Source organism: Trachemys scripta, chromosome 2, assembly GCF_013100865.1.
Source record: "Trachemys scripta elegans isolate TJP31775 chromosome 2, CAS_Tse_1.0, whole genome shotgun sequence".
Taxonomy (NCBI): Eukaryota; Metazoa; Chordata; order Testudines; family Emydidae; genus Trachemys; species Trachemys scripta.
In genome coordinates this window covers 19727210-19740121 of record NC_048299.1, presented here as the reverse complement: position 1 = coordinate 19740121, position 12912 = coordinate 19727210, and the positions used below count along the sequence as shown (strand labels likewise).

Below are 12912 nucleotides of genomic sequence, written 5' to 3'. Positions count from 1 at the left end.
AATAACAACTATTATTATTATTTTCTTATTTATTGGGGAGGATCCTAGGGAAAAGTCTTGGCAAGAGGAGACAATGCAAATTTCTTTGCGCTATTTTCATGCAAATGATCTTTAGTTTTTCCTTGGCGTTATTTTTTTTTTTTTTTTTGGGTTGCTCCCTCATTGTTCTCCCCTCCGCTTCCATCTTGCAAGAGTGGCACAAAAAATATTGCGGGGGGAGCAGAAACCCCAAGCAGCTTTACAAATGAGTGACAAAGCCAATGTCCATTCATAGTCTCACTCCGGCGAAGGGTTTATTAACGGCCCAGGCCTCCTTAGCCAATTGCTGTCAGCAACATGTGGAGAGGAGGCATCGCTATAGTAACCGGTGGATGGGCCATGTGCTGCAGCCGACAGGGGCTGCGAGCGGGCGAATATAAGGAGGGGCAGAGCCCGGGCGCTCCGGAATCTCTCGCACACGCCTAGCGCCCTACGGTGATGGACAGCTCCGCGGGGACAGCCACAGCGCCCGTCCTCCTCCACCACCTGCCGCACCCGGGGGCATGGGGGCTTGGGCAGGCTACAGCCGAGCCGCACTGGCACAGCGGCGAGCCCGGCTCTCCGCGAGCCTTTGTGTCTGGTGAGGAGGGAGTGGGGGGAGATGAAGAAGTTTGGCAAAGAAGAAGGATTGCTTGCCCAGGTGGTGTGCCTTAGCCCTCCAGGACAGGAGCCCTCCGCAGCCTTCTTCAGCACAATGGCATCAGGTAAAAGACAGTCTGAGCTGTCCCTGTGCGAAAGCTGCCCGGGGTTGGGCTGAATCTGAGGTGGTCGGTGTGTTTATGTGTGTGGTTAGTGTTTGTGGAGGGGGGACCGGGAGGGGAGGCTTTGGGGGGAACCTCTTTTTATCCAAACCGATAGACGCCGTTAGCTGCAGGTCTGAAAACAGGCTGGGAGTTGCGCTGCAAGCTGTATGCCTGCTTGGGACGGCCGTCCAGATCCCAGTTTGAGTTACTCGCTCGGCTACAACACCACCAGTGACTGGGGTAGGGTGGCAAAGGGCAGTGCCGCGGCGGGGTTTTACCCCCAGGATGAAAGGACTTTCTGTAACTGTAGCACGGCAGGGTACGTGATTTCGTCCTTTTGACACGCATTGTTTCTGTGTGATATTTTAAGAGCTCGGAAGTTAAAGAAAAAAGAGTGGATGCTGCTACTTTGCCGTCTACTCTGTTTGCTCATTGTTTAAAAGCCCTTTCCCCCCTCTCTTGTCAAGAGGTCTTTTCCTCTTCTCCATTTGGATTTTCTGGTTGAACGTGTTTGCAGTTAAACTGGAGAGTTTGGAAGGGTGACCACTCCGATTTGTTGGCTGCCTTCCTCCCCCACCGCCAGCACCACTCTCTCAGAGCCTATTGGATGAAGGACACTTACTTTCCATTCCTGCTCCTTACATTAACCACTTCAAGTTTGTGTCTCTCTCTTTGTGTCAAAAATCGAGGAAAGCCTTTTTTGAAAATGAATGGAATGCTTTTCAGATCTATAGCTAGTAGAACCAGAAGTTGTTGCAAATCGTGCAGCAATGGACCGGATGTTCGTTGGTCTCAGATCTTTTTGTTGTAGAATTTCATTTTTATTTTTGTCATCTAAAACTATATATGATTAACTGGTACCTTGTGGGATGGGCCATTGCCACAATAAAACTATTCCAATGGCGCCCTGTATATTGACAGTGTGGGATCCATAGACAGTTTCTCGTGTTGGCATTCAAAAGAGGCATTCTGTTTAATTCCTAAATTAGATGCCTTCAAAATCAGCATTAGTTCAGCGTTGGCGAAGTCTGAGATTTCTTCTTACGTTCTTGTTGAACGTATTGCATTGAGTTCAGCTGTCGCTGAGCATCCTTTTGGATCTGGCTCTGACAACCCTACCTAGGACATATTGCATAAATCCCTGTATTTATCTGTTCTACTCTGTGTGGAAAGCACGAGGAGGGGAGTTAAATTTTCCAGTCACTGCACCCAGCGCTTCTGTCTTTTCCCATTTGCTCCTTAGTTAGTCGAGTCCTTATAGAATGGGAACTAAAGTTTGGACCCATTTTTCTTTCCTTTATGGTTTCTCACTCTTTCACTTCCTCTTCGTAGTAGTTATTTGCATTGTTGGCATCTCTGAGACAAAGTGTGCAAATCATAGTATCTTGTATACACACATTCTATACAAACATGTATTCCGTTCAATTTCCTGGTCATCTTTACAACATCCTGGTCGCTTCTTCCTTCAACAACGCATAAACTCTGTTGCAGTTTTTGTGTCACTCACTTAAAGCAAATATTGAAGCTCTCCAAATTTCACCTTTCTCAACACTGTGCCTTCCATTCCAGAAACTTATTTTGACATCTCTTACATTAAAATAGCATCACATTGCGTAGTAGAATACAAACTACAGTGTGTGTTTTTAAATCTAACCAAAAACTTCACTTCTGTGTATTTCCTTTAAGAAACGAGAGGAAAGTATCTGCCATTGATCAAGGGATCTTTGAACTCGCTGAATTCTTGATTTTATTCAGTCATTGTTCGGGATATTAATCCCACTAAAAGGTATAGAGAGGCTCCAGAGTGCTTTGTGGCGTTGAAGGTTGAGGAAGGATCATTGTGCCCCTTCAAATGAATAGATCTGTGGCTCTTTGCAGTGACCTTTCTCAGTGATTTGAATAAGCTGGAGTTCCCAGAAATCCATCTGCCTTTTGTGTTTGTCGATTTTGTCTAATCTTTCCGACTCCTATGTAGACCCTAAAAGAAGAAAAAAGTACCTTCCCATCCGATCTCAGTCCCCCAAGTCAAAGCGTTAAATTGACCTCGTTTCAGGTGATGAACTGACATCTGCTGAAAGTGATGTTAAAGCAATATCCTAACAGCAAGTAGGACTTTTTAGAGGAATGGTAGAGGGGAGGGTCGGATGAGAGGAGAGCTGAGTCTTTATCTACAAATCTCTTGCCAACACTAAAGAATAGTACCTTAAAATACCAACAGATATGTTCGATTATAGAGCTTTGAGTTGTGGTATCCAAAGTAAACAACACTGTGTGCATGGAAAATGTAAACCATCAGGCCCTGCTATTCTGATTTAACTGCTTTTGAGTGCATGTGTAAATGGGACAAGCAAGAGCCAAAAAAAAAAAAAAAGAGGAAAAAGAATCGTTATCCTTTGTGGTGTTGTTGTTGAGTCTTGTTTTTACTGAAGTCAAATATCTTGTGAAAATTTCCTGCAAGTATATTTTTATGAGAGTCGCCATGTTGTTCCTGTTGTGGAGTTGTTCATCTCTGTTTTTTTCTACTTAGCAAAACTTAACATGTTTCTCAAACTGCACCCCAACCAGCTGACATGGGGAATTTACTAAAAATCAATTCTGAGTTTCAGATGTCTTTACACCAACAGACATTCTCCCTCATTATGTTGCCAGTATTAAGAAGATGATAAATAAAAAATGTCTAATCGTCTGTTTTATTTTAATGTCAGTTCCTGAAAATCTCAGCAACAGATCCTTTTTTGAAACCGCTGAACCTAAATTTGATTTCAGGAAAGTTTATTGTTAAGAATAATTATTTTCTTGGATAATTCTTTTCTTCTGCCCAAGCACCTTGCCTCCCTCCCTCCCTTCTCCCCCCCCCCCCCCCCACGAATGGCAGATTTGCAAGTACAATTTCATCTGCACAGAGGAACAATAGCTTTCAGTTGCACAAAGGATTTCTCCCACCCTGAATCCAAACCACAATGCCTCTTGCTCTGATAATAGCTCCTGAAAAGATTTTGTAATGCAGAGAATTAATACGTGATTATTTCCACCTCACTTCTCTCATTTATTAGATTCTGTAGTGAATTCCAAATTAAAAACAGTACTCAAATTTTTAACTTCGTAATATTTTAAGACAAATCATATTCTAAAGTTTTATGCCCTTGCTTATGAAGTAGTTTGCTTTTCATTTTTATTTATGCTCAGAAATGAATTGTTTAATATATAACCTAGACGCAACGCTCAAATTTAAAAGACTCCAGTTAAAGAATTCAGAGTTTTCTAGGAAATATACAGTATGTTATTTTTTTGTGAAATGAATGCTAATGAATACTTTTTTCTTTCAAACTATCAGAAAAACAGAATAATTGGCAGACTAATAGGTCTTATTTCAACCTAGAAATAACTTTTGAGATTGGCAAACTGTAGCCCAAATTCTGCGGTCTTTAATTAGAACAAAAATCCCATTAACTTCAGTGAGAGTTTTGGTCAAGTAAGGACCTCACAATCTGGCCTTCTGCGTTGAAGCAATAAATAAATAAATTATAATGGTGTTGATATAGCTGGAAGGTTTACATCACCAGGTATGAGCCGTACTCTATCGGTTCAGAGCGTTTTCCCCACATTCTGAACACAGGCATGGGAACTTATGTATATGAAACTGTACATTAAATATTTACAAACATTCGCTGCGTTTGAAATATAAAGACTTACAGATACAAATAACTATCCGGCTGCATCCTTAGATAACACAATAGAGTAATATGTTGGTTTTTGATTATGTTAGTGTTGTATAGGAGTGTGACTTTTAAGTATGCCTGTACATATATAAAGTGTGTGGTGGATGATCCAGTGAGTTTACCAGAAAAAAAAAAATCACAAAGGTTCAGGTCCTAAGCGCCTTTTTCCCCCTCTTAGAAAAGCCTATACAAATGATGCAGTTAAAATATTTTTGATTTAAATCTAAATAGTAGGACTAATGTTCTAAGACAAAATGCATACATGCTTTTATAGCATTTAAAGCAGGACCATGACCATTGAAAAGCATGAGTACAGTGGATATGAATCTCGAAAATGCTCGTATTTAAACTAACTTCCTAAACCATCAGTTGTTGTAGTTCATATACCTCTGCTTCTATAATATTACAATATTTTCCAAGGAGAAAAATCTTTCAGAAGTAATATCCTGTGTACTCCAGTTATATAGATTATTTTGATAATCCATAGTTACATGTGCCTGAGATTAATATTTATTTAATGATGGCTAACTTCTATAATCAGTTGATTTGTTAAGCCTTGGAAGAAAAGAGCATTTATTTGGTTTTCTTGTTATGCAACAGCCATTGTTTTCCCTCCTCCTCACCCCCCACAGCACATACGCCATGGTAAAGTGAACTGGCCCAGAGAGAGAGGTGTCCTGCTTTAAAAGACATCCGATTGTAAATGTCAAATTCATACATATTTAAATATTTTTCTTTCAATTTCAAGTCAAGACTCTGATTACCCCTGGGTTCTGTTCTAGGCTGAGGACTGGTTGCAGAATCTGAGAGAGAAATCCGGGGGTTTAGTCAAACTGGGAAATTCTAAGTTCCTGACTGATGGGAGCTGGGTTGGAGGGAGGGTATGAGATGGAGTCAAATCCAGGATCATCATTTATAACTGAACCTTTAGTCAGAAAACTCGCAAAGCTAAAAAGACAACATGCACTTATTTTACCCAGTCACATTGTCTGGGGATCAGAAATCATTTATTTGTATATTTGTATGAAATCACTAAATATGAATTGGTGTCCTTTGCACAGCGATGCTGCTAGAAAAGCAAACCTATCCACAGACGATTAGTTAAGTGTTCGTAAGACAAGAACTGGCTAATATTGGGCCTTGTCCTGCCATCAGTTTGGAAACAAAGCTCCCTTGGCTTTCTATAACTGCTCGGGGGAGCTTAGTTTAGTTTATAAACGGATGGCCCGACCCAGCTCACTCTTTCCTTTCGTTGTATATGCGATTTCACTTTAGCGCCTTTTAAACTTCAAAGTTGGTAAATCTTCTAATTCTACTAGGCCGTAAATCGTCTCCAACAGTCTGCGTTGTAGTGACGCTCACTCCTTATTGTGAAGAATGGCTAAAGGATGGTGTCTAACAGCACTTGCCTCTCCAACAGACCATAACCAGACAGTGGCTTCCCCTCCTCTCCCCCGTGCTACACCGCGCTCCGGATCGAGGAGTCTGGGCTCTCACTTTCAATGCTATAAACTTATTTTTTCGGATAATCTGGGGGCCGTTCTTGCTCCCAATAGGAGAGCAGCAAGTGACTTCAGTGTGAGTGAGTTTGGGCATTTAGAGCCTGGTGACCGTCAGGTGTTTGACATTTCAGCAAAAGCGGCGTCTGCATCTCTGCTCTCCCGTGTTGTAGCTCTTATTCGCGTTAGCTTATGGGGAGAACAGCGAACGCAGGAGAGAGAGCAAAGCCCAGGTCGGTAGGGGTTAAAGTAATGCCAGACGGAACTGCAACATACCGAAAGGAGAAACGCTGGCATTCAGGTGACTCGGGAGAAATCAGCAGCTCTGGACCAAATCTCGCTTTCGCCCTAAAAAAGCCCCACTGAAATCAAGGCATTACTCGTGTAGGAAAGGCGAGCAAGATTTGGATCAATGACTTCCCCCTTTAAGGAGCCGCCCGAGAGGTGACGCTTAAGGAATTTAAGTAGATAGAAATTATGACAGAGTAATGGAAGCTTCCATCCCACCCCCAAATCCAAGTAAATGGACAACAGCGACGCCTGCATTTTTAAGCAAGACGCCCTGTTGGAAATGATCAGTATGGCCAGGTTTCTTAAAGCATCGAGGTTCTTGTGATTTTTATTTGACCCCTTTAATTGCCGAATATTTCAGATGGGCCAGTGCCATGTAATTGGATCCGTCCTGACTGATACCGAGGAGGTTTATATCATCCACTTTGAAATGATATTCATCAATGTGATTCTTTAGAAGCATATATAGCCCTTGTGCCTTGTTCATGCTACAATCGGTCTAGTAGAGAAATCTCCGTACATATTTGAAAGATATGCCTTGGCGTAGGTATACTGTACTCTTCCGTTTGATTTCAAGCCCTAATTTATTTGAATGGAAATTATCAGAACATTTGAAAACTAAATCCGCAGACGCACAGAGCGGGGTAGAAATGTGTTACTCCAATATACAAAATTAACAATTACAAACAAAAAATACTGTTTTTTAAAGGTGTCCATTGTTTTTCACCTTCACGTGGGCAGAAAAGGGACAGATGTTTCTGTCCATCTTTTGAGTTTGTTTACTTAAGCCATTTGACAGCACTTTGGTCATTTTCATCTTTCTCCTGTATAGTCCTTTCCCCTGTTGTTTGTGGGGGTCTTTCACACAGCAACAGAGGAGAGAAGATAGTCTAAAAATGTGATTATGAAACCACAGAAACTGACGGGGATTCAGGGCAGTGTCTGAAACTGCTTTTAACTTTTTTTTTAACCGACTAGATTTGTTGATGGTGTCCCTTTAAGGGGCTACGTAGTCAGGCTGAGCTGTGCGTCTGCACACAGCGGAGACTTTTAAAACTAATTGGACAGAGCATTGGAAAATAAGCTGTAGGGATCGATTCTGCCGTGGGAAGAGACTGGACCTGGCAGTTCCGTGTCTCTGGATGCTGTGCTGTGCGGGGCACGCTCCTCACGCCGCTGTTTAAGACCGTGGCATTCGCTGGCCAGAGTTTCTCTTGGGGGAAGAGTCAAGAGTTGGCAGGTCGCCCCTTGCTAGAGAACACACGTCCAGGGCGCTGGCGAGGCCCGGGGCTGGCCCTGGGTTGGCTGTGCACGCTGCCAGGGAGGCAGGGCTGTTGCACTCCGGTAGCCGTTGAACGGAGCCCCAAGCCTTGCTGATGGCCGGGCTGGGCAGCCTGGAAAAACAACTCGCTCTGTGATGGGAGGTGAAACAGCGGGGCGCGGCAAATCGCTGTCCTGTAGCGCAGGGACGGCGGGCTGGCGTTCCCCGGGATGTCCCCGTTAGCCGCAGAGCCCGACCTCTCCGCCCGAAGGGGGCAAGTCCGCTCACTGACATGCTAAGGGCAGAGCGGAAAAGCCTTTAACTTCCAGGGCCCGGAGCGGGCATCAGTTCCCTCGGCCTGGAGCTGCCCTCCCCTGTCACCAACGGGGGCTCGCTCTTCCCCGCGAGCCCCCTTTGCGAATCCGGGTCTGTCTCCTATACAGGGGAGAGGTGGCCCTCCCGCTGTGCTGGGGACCGGGGAAGCGGGCTGGGGCCGGGAGAGGTGGCCCGAGCGCGGCTGGGGAGAGGCAGCTGGGGCGGGAGGTTCCGGCTGGCGCAGCCAGGCCGCGCGGGGAGCAGGCTGCAGCGGGGAGCAGGGCTGGCTGCGGCTCAGGGGAGGGGCGGTACCCCGCGCTGGGGGGCTGTGGAAAAGCAGGTGTCGCGCTCGGCCGATCCGGCGCTGGAGGAGGAGGAGCGCTGCGCGCGGCTGTGGCTCCCCGCACCGAGCCTGGCCCTGCCCAGCCGCTAGCGCGCTGGGCTCGCTGCCTGCCGGCCGGCGCTCCAGGCCGGTGCCGTGCGGCTGCTGGGCGGTGCGGGCCGGAGGAGGGGCAGGCAGTGGGGCCAGCGCGGGAGTGACTTCTCCCGGGATGGAAGCAGCTGTGGCCGGGCGGGAGAGGAGGGAGCGAAAGCCGGCCCCAGCCGCGCAGTAAAAGCGCTGCTGGTTCAGGCGCAGGCAGGTGGGGGATTTGCAGCCGCACACGCCCTGCAAACCCGTTGTGTGCTCATCCCCGCTCCTGCCCCCACCCCCCTCACTCCACCTCCCGGGGCTTACAGACCTAACAATCCTCCTCTGCTCAGCGCAGCCAGGCAAGGAAATCTGGGAGTCTTATTGAACCTGCATTTCCATTAACTCAGCCCCAGCTCCAGCTAATCCGCGGCACTGTGAAGGCAAGGAGGCTAATTAATGACAAGCTTTTACAGTCAAGACCAGCGATAATTGCTTTGGTGGCCTTTATGATTACAAGATAAAAATGGACCGGGCCTGACATAAGAGCCACTGTGTACACTGCAAGACAGGAGGAAATTAAGAGCTGGCTATCTGAATACGGAGCAGAAAATTACTAATAGAGGAGAGATAATGAATAGGCCGGCTAGGCATTCATGGGGAAAAATCCATTTTGTTACCACGCGAAATTAGGTGGTGGAAAGGAGTTTGCTAATTGTTCTCATCTTGTAGCAACCAGGACTGAGGCAGGGGCGTGCTTTTCAATTCATTTCCCTGGTAATTGTGAAAAGGGGAATGCTGGCCAAATGAGTCTTGCTGCAATTTGCGTGCCTGGTCTTTTCATTTTCATGTTGCGTTTTTAATTGTTGCTAATATAGCTTATAATGAAGCTAATGAGGGGAAATTATTGTACAACTTTTTAGCACATGGAGACAAGTGAAATGCACAAGAAGGATTCTCTCCTATTGCTTCAAAAAAAAAATCTGGAAGACTTCGGAATTGTTACTTTTTTCTTCTACAGAAGACAGAAGTTAAGGCACCTACTTTTTGTTTTGTAGTTTTGTTTTTCACTCTCGAGAAAAAAAATGGATCTTTGCTTATAACGACCCTACCCCATATACAGTAACAAATAAAAATTAAAATATCTATTGGTGACTTGAGGTACTCAGAACTGGTTGTGACCACTATTATTTTAAAAGCAAGCCGATGGCTGGTCATTCAGTCGGAGGGATTTCTTGTCCCAGGTTAACTACAAAGAAACACAAACAGAAAGAAAGCCGTCTACGATACAGACAACTGTTGCAGACGTGAAGTGATTATTGTTGGGAATATATTTTTTTCTGACTGTCCTGTGGTAGGACCGTAAGACGTTGTCTCAGTCCATTAGCTACGCAAATTTTTACAGAGTTATGAGACAAGGTACGTGAGACAGGGATGTACTCTCCTTTTTATTTTTGGTCTTAACGTTAACACGCCAAAAATAATGCTTCCATCTTCGCGGGTCACGTTGGTTTCTGTTGAGCCCGGTTCCCTCCATCCTGACATGGTTGGTGCTTGATTGAAACTTTGCATCTGTGCCCATGCGGTGTTTTTTCCCGGCGTCATTGATTGTAAACCCGCAGAGCTAAAAGTGTTTTTTCCCTCCCTCCCTCCAGTGGCAAGTTCCGTGTCTCTGAAGTTTCTATAGCAAATGCTGAGTCGCTGCTTCTGTCTCTCCAACAGAAAAGCAAACTGAAGCTTCTCCCTCACCGCGCCGCGGAAGACGAAGACTCCACCAAATTCATCATCCTCACCCTTCTCTCCATCGCCTGCATTATTGGGGTCCTCGTTGTTTCTGGGGTCCTCTACTGCCTCCGCCATCAGTCTCATCACAGGCTGAAAGAGAAGCTGTCCGCCTTGGGCACTGACACCAGCTCGGATGCCACTGCTGCTTACCAGGTAAGGCCGGGCTGTGCCTCCAGCCCTTGCTTTTTATTTCTCCCCCCAGACACTTAAACAGATTATTTATCAGCCCCAGGAGGGAGAGATCAGTTATTCATAGTTGTGGGGGTGGTTTTGTTTTTTCTTACAACGCCGGCTCGGAGCCTCCCAAGTAATATCCCCGCAGATACACTGTAACCGCTTTTCACTGCCGGCTATTAATTTCGCCAGTTCTTGCAGTTGCTGGACACGTGCGTCTAATTAGAAACATAAAATAGTTGCCATTGGAACTCTCCGAAAAAAACAACACCAGTACACACCCACACACACCACTGTACACCCACACACACACACACACCACTGTACAGAGCCAAACTCTTCGCCGGGTCTCAGGAATGGCTTGCGCTGTTAGTTATCGGAAGATGTCTCTCTCTTTGAATCATCGACTTCTTCAGGGTCTGATATGAAAGGAGCCTTTGACCCGATCTGTTGCCACCTTCTGCCGTTATTCAGATAAAGTGAAATATAATGCTGATAGATGGGGAGGTAAACCCAGGACTGTTTCTATGAGCATAATGGAAGCAGATGTGTGCCAAGTAACACAGGGATATTTCAGGCGAATCTTCTGAAATAAATCAGAAGTCAATGGGAATAGTGAGCGTGCAGGTTCTGAAGCGTTTGGCTAAGAGACAACTGCCTAGTTTTGAGGTTTCTTTAGGATAATCAGTGTTTATTTCCTGGTTAGTTATCTGTAAATGTAGGTGTTACTGCCTGCAACTACATGTCTGGTGCCCCAAAACATTTGGAATGCTATTTTATATAGATATTATTGCTTTATTAATTCACTGCACTTGAAAAAATGAAATATATTCAGCTTGGTGCTTCTGAATTAAAGCTACTTGCATTTATGTTTACCTCCCTGTTCTACTGAAGATTAAACAGTGCTCTTTCTATATTCTGGTAAATTGCAATAGCTAGAAGTTTGAGACCAAAAGTCTTCAAAAGGGATAAATTCACTCAAAAGTTCTGAAGTCTTTCAGTAATCACTTAAAGATGATTTCCTCCTGTGTAGAGAGGCGCTGAGCAGTCCAGAGAATTCTTCAATAAAGGACTAGTGAATTCAAACATACACATAGCTATTAGCATTTCAATGGAATGGTTTCACCTTTAGTTCTAAGGAAGGGGAAGAAATCTAATTCTGAAAGAAAAACTTTAGTACAAAGTCTGGGTTTATGGGGGGGGGGGAGAGCGAGCCTGCAAGCTAGCGCTTTTCAGTGAAGCGAAACCATGTCCTCCAAGACAAAGTATGGACAAATTGCTAAACTAGTTTTGTTGCCTGTAGTCAAGAAGACTTGTCAAAGTAAGGTGTGGGGTTTGTTTTGGAGGAGCAGCGGGTTTAAAATAGGGAACCTGCTATTGACTTCATAATAGTTAGGCAATCTTTTTCTTCACTTAAACATGAATAAAATAATTCTTAGTATTTTTAAAAGCCCTCCAGGTTATAAAATCTCACTTGAAACTGAATTTGTGATAATTAACAGGACAGTCTTCCCAGTGACAGTTCTAATTAATAGTATCTGTAATTAAAATCGTGCCCTTCCAGCAGGAAAATTGTTTGAATTTCTTGGAGTGACCTTTTTTGCCATTTCTCTTGGGGGCATGGTGGTTAAGTTGATATTGATTTTATAATGAGCTCTGGTTTGTTTAATAAGAATCTGTAATCCAGACACTAAATGAAATGTGCGCTTCATTTCTTCTTGCCAGATTTTTATATTAAAAAAAACTTGCTACAAATAAGATCTAAGGATCTGCTTTGTGAAACAAAATATGAAAATGCTAACAATATGTTCAGTTTTTCAGTATTGAGATTAAATTGATATGCTTTGCCATTGACTAAATCCTGCTAACCTCATTTTCCTAAGTAGTCCCATTGGTTTCTGGTGGAACTACTGTCATGGGGGAGGGCAAGGAGGGACATGATTTGGCTCTAGATGCAGAGATTCCTAAAACCCTGATCTTTCTCTCAATGAAGTCAACGGGAGATTTGCTGCTGACTTCAATGGCAGCAGGAGCAGCCCCCAGAACTGGAGCCAAATGAAATATTCAGACAGTTTTGGTGATTCTAGTGCTGCTTTCAACCAGCAGTGATTTAGCAAGGTGTATTTGTAGCGCCTAATCCTCCTTCCAATGAAATTGTGACAAAATCCTTGTGATTTAAATGTGAGCAAGATTGAGCTCTTGTCCTTTAAGAGTAAATATAATTTTGCATTGAATCCCGCTAAATCTAAGACATATCTGTAATATTTGAGGGATGGAAATTTTGCATTGCATCATCAAAACAAATATCAGGAAAAGCCTTAAGTTACCTTTTTGCTTGAACTTGACTGGCACTCCTAACGGCAATTCTGCAGGCCATATTAATATTTGAGGAGGAAAAGAGCCCCAGAAAGTTACTTTGAAAATTGGACACAAGAAACTCAGATATAAACTATTCTTATGTTATCAATTTAAAACTGTTTCCTAGTTATCCACTTAATTACTCAAATTGTTAATAAACACATGACATAATCTAATATTGGGCTGTCCAGACTCAGAATACATGTCTGCTGAAGTTTAAGGCATTTACAGATTGATAATGTTCTATTGTCTGCAGCTCAAATGGCATCAGAATTCATTTTTGTGCAATTAAGTGCAGAGAGAAAATCAATTGGTAAAA

General features: G+C 44.1%; 1 protein-coding gene across 1 annotated transcript in view; it reads left to right on the top strand.

The window, feature by feature from the left end:
- The window catches only part of PTPRN2 (protein tyrosine phosphatase receptor type N2), a 960120-nt gene that overhangs the window by 834712 nt on the left and 112496 nt on the right, over window positions 1-12912 (top strand). Inside the window, exon 13 of the mRNA XM_034760012.1 lies at window positions 9999-10214. Within this exon, the coding sequence (XP_034615903.1) occupies window positions 9999-10214 (216 nt within the window). The remainder of the gene's footprint in view (window positions 1-9998; window positions 10215-12912) is intronic.